This window comes from Symphalangus syndactylus, chromosome 9 (assembly GCF_028878055.3).
Source record: "Symphalangus syndactylus isolate Jambi chromosome 9, NHGRI_mSymSyn1-v2.1_pri, whole genome shotgun sequence".
Classification (NCBI taxonomy): domain Eukaryota; kingdom Metazoa; phylum Chordata; class Mammalia; order Primates; family Hylobatidae; genus Symphalangus; species Symphalangus syndactylus.
Genome location: NC_072431.2, coordinates 75,170,417 through 75,177,310, shown reverse-complemented (window position 1 = coordinate 75,177,310; position 6,894 = coordinate 75,170,417). Strand labels below are relative to the sequence as shown.

Here is a 6,894-nt window from a genome sequence, read left to right as displayed (position 1 = left end):
TAACTAACAATATCAACAATACATTACTTTAGCGATGCTTCTGTCTTCCTACCCACCGGGGACAATTGTCTCCATAGCTTGTATCTTACATTCTCAAATAACATCTAGTTTCTGGTTCCCGAGACCAGATGCATCCTCCACCCACCCCACCCCACTGAACCAAGGATCTGCTGTACACCCTTCCTCATTAGAAACTTCATCTCCACCCTCTTACCCACTCCGCCACAAAACAATCAAAGCACATGCCCAAATTTACTTTTATTTTGCACACATAGGAAACAGGATCCTATCAAAAGAGAACAAAAAAGAGAAATTAGCCAATTGTTGCAGAGGAAAAGCATGCACAGATCTGCTTCAAGTTTACTCTGAACCACGGACGCCCCGGGAATTCCACACGCCAGGAGCTGTCTCACTCCAGGAAGTGGGCACAACCCACCATCCACACAATGGAAACAAGAATGGCCAGGATATGTCACCGAAGTGGGACTTCCATATGCAGGACCAGCGTTCACAGCAGCACAATTCTAACCAAGTTCAAGGGAAAACAAAATCTGTCTCACACAAACATGGGAATACAAAATTGTTGAGCCCTAGCCATCACTGTCTCTTAACAAAATTTGCTATCAAAAAGACAAACGAAATTTAGTCATGGACCTTTGGGTGCCTATTCAGCTGCACCCGGTTCCAGGGGCAGCTTAGTGTGCTTTTTCATTACAAAAAATAAAGGGAGAAACCGACATTAAAAATGCAGAACAAATGACCTGGAGGAAGGAGTGTTTGGACCCACGCAGTTGTCTTGGTTGTAAACAGTGAACATTGTGCTTTGTTGTCTCATTTAGATGGAGGCCTGCAGCATGGGAGGTACCACGCTAGCAGTCAGCAGTCACACCAGGGTGGTGAGAGACATTGGTGGCAGCATCTGTGCTTGCAACTGCATTCCCAGAGTGTCTGTTTTGTTCCCAAGTGTTTCCCACAAAATTCCCCAGGAGGTTCTCCGATTCAACGTCCTCAGAGTGAAAAGCACGGACACCAAATCACTGTATCCACTTCCATGAGATGTCTTGATGCTCCAGTTCAATGAGTAACAATTTCTCAAGAGGCTCTGATTAGTTCATTAAAAAATAAGCACCCCCACCTCATTCCCCGTGATACAGCACATCTAGTAATCTAGGCGCCTCAGCTAAGCTGCGTAGCTCTTAGCACACAGGACAAGTCAGCGTTCACACATCAACACTATAACTACGCGGTGGAACTAGCTCCCCGCTAGCCGTCAACTACTCAGGAGACTACCTGTGAGATCCTGGGGTGAGCTGTGATTCCTACCCAGGAATGTGCATTTCCAACCACTTCTTCTTTATTCTAATTATGACAACATGGTCAGTGCAGTTGAGTCAGTACTTCTCCTGTCTTTTCCCAGCAAGCTCCTCCTCCTTGGAGCCCAGCACACGCCCGCTTAGACCCAACACAACCTCAGAGAGAGACGCCTCAGCTGGTCTCTCTCCCTGGAAGGGTCCATGTGACTTCCCAGCCAGATGTGCCCCCTGCTTTGAAAGCACCCTTCAGAACCCACCACTGGAGCTGCCTGAGGGAAGGAGACCCCCGGGCCTGAGAATGCCCTGGAGAGGCGGTGATGTCCAGGGAAGACACATGCCCAGTCTGATTTCAAAGGGCAGGACGCTCTACATACACTTCCATAAACACACCAAAAAAACGGCTAACAGTAATTTCTCCAAATCAGACCAAGAGCTCACAAAATGCAATGTCTCACTTTGGGGCAGGAAGTGATTTCCCATGAATTTAAATAAATTTGCTTAGTGGACGTCAGATCACTGTCAGGCCTCCAAGGCGAGCCTGATTCTAGGCCCCATTCTGCGGTGAGAGCTGCACGCACTACCCTTCCCTGGCGGTGCAGGAGAAGTCTATCTTTAGGATATGAACAGAGACAGAAACATGACAAGGGGCTTGCTCTCTCCTGAATGTCTCTCCAACAGCTTTTGGAAGAGGAAGGCTGACAAGAGGACAGGCTGGAGCAGACGACGTGCTGGGCTCAGCTCAGTCGGCTGCTGCTTCATCGGCTGAGCCGCCCAGCATGGGGCTTCCTATTAATACCTGGCAGAAGGATGCTTGCCTGGGATGCTCGGCCCGGCCCCTCTACATGCCACCTGCACCTCCAGCACTGCCTTCTTCCTCTCAGTCTCTCTCCTGTAGATCTGCTTACGCCACCGTAAGGACGTCAGCCCTTGGGGACTATCACCATACTACCAGCTGAGAGCACAGACTGCGTCAGAAACAGAAGCAACAGAGGAGACACAGTGTGAGTTCATATATTGTCCTCTATGGAAAGCCTGAAAGAGAGCTGTGCTTGCTGTGAGGATATCAGAGGAACTGCCCTTAGTGGCCCATGAGACCATTCCTGGAAGTGAACATCAACGGCGACAGAAAGGCCAGGGAAAGGCCCTCTCCTGTCTCTCCTCTTGCACGTGGGCACCCCGCTACTTGGCCTTCACTACCTGTTCGTACGGGGGCGGAGGCGTGTTGCAGTAGGCTGGAGGGGGAGGGCAGGCCACACTCCCCTGGGGTGAGTTGGGTGGGACCTGGAAAGCCATTGCCATGGAATTCCCGACAGGGTTCATCCCGGGTCCTCCTGGGTCGGTGTAATAGGGCGGCCCCAGCTGCTGGGCTCCTGAAAGACAGACGAACATAGGTGAGCACAGAAGGGAAAGCCCCATCACACCCTGAGTATGTGCAGGCTGCAGGGCCAGCAGACCACGCCCCGCTGTTCACTCAGCGACAGTGTATGAAGGACCCAACATGCCCGGTAAGGGGGCACCTGGGCTGTGGTGACAAGCAACACAACGGGCAGGTCCCTGCCCTTTCGGGGCTTTGATTCTACTGGACTACACTCCACGTTACCAGTTCACACATTAGGGTGCAGGAAACTGGGCCACAGTAAGGTAAGGCCGTCTGTGGTGAACTATGGGAAGAGCTGCAAAGACCACCCAGGCTCCGCGACTCAGGCTGGCATTATCGCAGCAGCTCCACAACCCCTCTGGGCACGCCATTGGCTGGTGACCATTTCTGAAGTAAGGTCCATTCTCCCTGCCGGGCTAGCGTGTCCTCAGGGTGGGAGTTACTCACAGGCAAGGACGCCGTGCACCTGGGCACACATAGCCGGGCTGCAGCTGATCGACACTCCACGGGTCAGGAGCGGAGCCACAGGCTGACTTCCTAGTGACAAGCTGAGGAGCAGGGCATGGGGGCACCACGGAAGGTGACGGGAGGGCACAGGCTGGATACCCGACCCCAAATCTAGCCCTCACTCTGAGATGCTGTTTTCAGTCTGGTTACTGTGATCATGCAGATTAACACTACAGAATTATGCATATGTAAATAAAGAATCAGGCAAAACCGTGAAAGTGTTGGGTGTTCCCTGGGTATAGCTGATTTTGTGACAGGACTCAGGTGTATTTGAAGTGAGGCTTCATTTAGCTCAGGGAGACACTCAAGTGTCAAAGAAGCTACCCCTGTGTGAATATTGTGTAGGCTGTGCCGTCCCACAGACGCCACCTGAGATGCCGTGTGGTCCCACAGATGCCAACTGCGCTGCTCTGATGCATCTTGCCCACTGCCTTGGGTGTGTTCTATTTAGAAGTCGACCTACTGCCATTACCGTGAGTTTCCCAAGGGCAGAGATTATGTTTTATTTAGATCTGGATCCTGCTATATGTTATACAATTAAAAAACCAAGGATTTTTAAAAAGAGGGCATTGCAATCGTCTAGACAAGACATGATGAAGGCTTCTGAATATTAGAGAAAAAATGGAGAAGAGAGAATGAGGCGCTGAGGGCTGTCGGCAATGACTGGCCTGGGATTGACTTGATGGGGAGCGTACAGCGGGGGAGACAAGGGCTGAGAAGAAAAGGCCCCAGGTTCTGGTCTCAATAAGGGCCCCCCAACAGGCAGGGCAATACAGGAGAACAGGGGCACTGCAAGAATTAGTGCCTTACCAAGGCCACACTACTGCTACAGCAGCACCAGGACAAGGGCAGCACAGATGAAAATGTCCCTGTTGGACTGGAGAGGGCGGAGGCAGCTCTGGAGCTGGAGCCTCCCGTGGGACGGTGGTGGTGGAAACGTGGGCGTGCCCAGGAGAAGGCTGCAGGAAGGAGCAGCACTGAGGCCAGGAGAGGAGCATGAAGTGTCTAAGGCTGATGAGAAGGACGCATAGGCAATGGGAAGATGTGGCAGGAGGTGGTGTGCCAGGAGCCAGGGCAGCAAGGGGTGAAGAATTTTCAGGAAGAAGTGATGTTCTCTCCCCAGCTGAAGACAGCTTGAAATAAGCATGGCACATTTCCAGTGACTATGGCTTCGGGGTTCCCGTGCTCTTTCTCTGCAGTTTCACACCATGGTAGACACAGGTCCCTGCTGCAGCAGGCAGAAACAGTCCAGGGTGGGGATGAAGACTGTAGGAGGGGGTGGGTGGCAGTTGGAAGGCACGCAGGGCAAGGGAAGGTGCCTTTGTAAGGATGGAAACACTTGCGCATATGGGAAGGGGTGGGGACAGACACACAGGACAGAGAGAACTTTCAGGGAAAACACAGCTCGGTGAGGGTAAGGGCCTCTGGTAAAGCACTTGGAGCCCACTAGCTGGGAGCTGGTGCACAGGAAGGCACCCCAGAGAGTGGGCCGAGTGGGCAGAGCCATGTGAGGTGTGGCCCTGAAAAGCACAGCAAGGGACTCGGCCACCATGGGTTTGGCAGAGGGGCAGGTGAACATGGCCAGCAGCCTCCACTGCCAGGCGAAGCAGGTCCAGATGATTCATTTGCTGACAGGGATGTGGGAAAGGGCAACAGGAGAACTGACCAAAAGCCTCAAGGACAAAGGGAGCAGTGCGTGACGGTCATAGATGGGAGCCAAAATAGTGACAAGAAGTGACAGGCCCACTGGTGCAGGATTTGATGTGGTGGGGACAATCTGCACAGAGGTGACAGCCAGGAGCAAGAGGACTCCACCATCCCTCCCTTCCCTACACGGGGTGTGCCCTGGGAGGAGCCCTTCAGTTCTGGTTTGTGGTTGATGGTTCGGTTAAAGAAAATACACAAAACATTCTAGGAAGAGGCTGGGGTTGCAGGAAGACTTTCTCCAGAAGATGCAGTAGAAAGGGTAAGGAGAGGTGAGTAAAACCATGGCTGCCCCTCACGTCGCCAGTGTCCATCAGGCCAGCCTGTGCCGTATGTGTACGGTGGGGAACGGCATGGGATGGGGAGTGGGTGGGAAAACAGGGGCTCTGCAAGAGTGCGTGCCTCACCAAGGTCACACTACCGCTATAGCAGCACCACGACTTGAACCCAGTAGTGAACCAGAAAGTCAGACTCTTCCTATGATGACAGGCGTCTCTTGAAACAGGATGGTGAAGTGGGGGAAGAAGTTCAGGCAAGGGTGGGATGGGAGAGCCACAGGAGACTGGGGGCATCACGGGCTCCTGTGTGGTGCGCCGTCTAAGAATTAAGGGCCGCCACAGCCAGCCTCCCAGCCGGACTGCACTCACACCCTTGGCATGTCATCTGTCTCTGGACAATGCTGGAGTCGTTTTACCTGAACGCCATCATTTCCTCCTCACTGGGAGTCTTGGCATGGTTTGAAAGGGAGCTCCAGGCTCAGCAAAGACTTGGAGGACACGCTGTGATGTTAATTGACAATCACTCCTTCTCAGTGAGCTGGCCTAGCCCTGCGGGTGCCAGGAGGCTGGCCAGGCAGCCTGTATTCTTAGCAGGACCTGCCACCTCTCTAGCCCAGCTGACTGGCCAGTGGCGTGTCGTGGGGGCTGGGCCAATCTTTCCTGGGGATGCAAGAGTCTGGCAGGCCACAGAAGGAGGGGTGGAAATGCAGGGAGAGGGAGAGGTGGCTGACAGTATGTGGCCCAGGAGGGACAGGGGACAGAGGCCAGGGGCCCAGGGCCTGACTCCTGACAGCATTCCAGCTCCACCAGGATCCCCACATCATTTTAGTCAGCCCCTCCCAACCCAGGGCACGTGGGTCTCTGGTCTCACCTCTCCTCCTCTCCAGCCATGCCCTGGCTTCCCTGCTCTGTCCCCTCTGGCCCAGCTACTCCTCCAGCCATGGGCAGGAGCCTCAACACAGGGCAGCACGGGCAGAGCTCATTCCTGCCACCCAAGCTGTGGCAGGCTTGGCCCTACACTCCTTCCCACCAATCACTCATGGGACGGTGAGCTCTCCAGAGGGACAGCGCCTGCTATGAGGGGCTCCTGCCCACTTCAGAGCCTTGTGTCTCACCGCCTGCCCTATTCTTCATCTCCAGCAGTAACCACACTGCCTGGATCCGGTCTGCCCTCCCTGGGCCCTCACTAGATAACATATCCCAGGTTTTCACCGCCCAGACCGTGTCTCCTGGAATGCCTTTGACCACCTCATGCCAGGCTCCTCCCAGCCTCTGGTCTGGCTAATTCCCATGTATCTTTTAGTCTCAGCTCAGAATCACCAGGCAGCCTCCTCTTGCTGCCTGTCACTGCCTTCCCAGCTGAGCAGGCACCCCTGTCCTCTGGTACCCAGAACAAGGCATGTCCGTGAGTATGCAGCAATTGCCTAGTACGGTATGATCTTGAGCCTTCTGAACACGAGGAACAGAGCATCACTCATCCTGGTGCCCTGAGAGCCCAGAATGGCACCTTGCATGTGGCAGACGTTCCATAAATACATGGGAGGAGTGACTGAGGGGGGGACGAGTGGCAACTTGGATCTGGACTTTGGCGCTGCCAGACTGTGGTGGGTGTGCATGGGTTTCCTGAGACACACCTGTTTCTGATATGACAGGAGTGACTGGCTGCCCCACTCAGCAAGCCTGTGCCAAGCCCATGGCTCCTGTGGAGGGGAGG

The 6,894-nt window shown here is 54.0% G+C and overlaps 1 protein-coding gene across 5 annotated transcripts in view; it reads right to left on the bottom strand.

Moving 5' to 3' along the window:
- Window positions 1-243: 243 nt before the first annotated feature.
- VOPP1 (VOPP1 WW domain binding protein) overlaps window positions 244-6,894 on the bottom strand; it is a 103,155-nt gene continuing 96,504 nt past the window's right edge. For 4 of the 5 annotated variants that reach the window (XM_063608910.1, XM_055293106.2, XM_055293107.2 and 1 more), the window contains one exon: window positions 244-2,683. In XM_063608910.1, the coding sequence (XP_063464980.1) occupies window positions 2,493-2,683 (191 nt within the window). In that variant the 3' untranslated portion in view covers window positions 244-2,492. The remainder of the gene's footprint in view (window positions 2,684-6,894) is intronic. The other variant, XM_055293109.2, reaches the window with a different exon arrangement.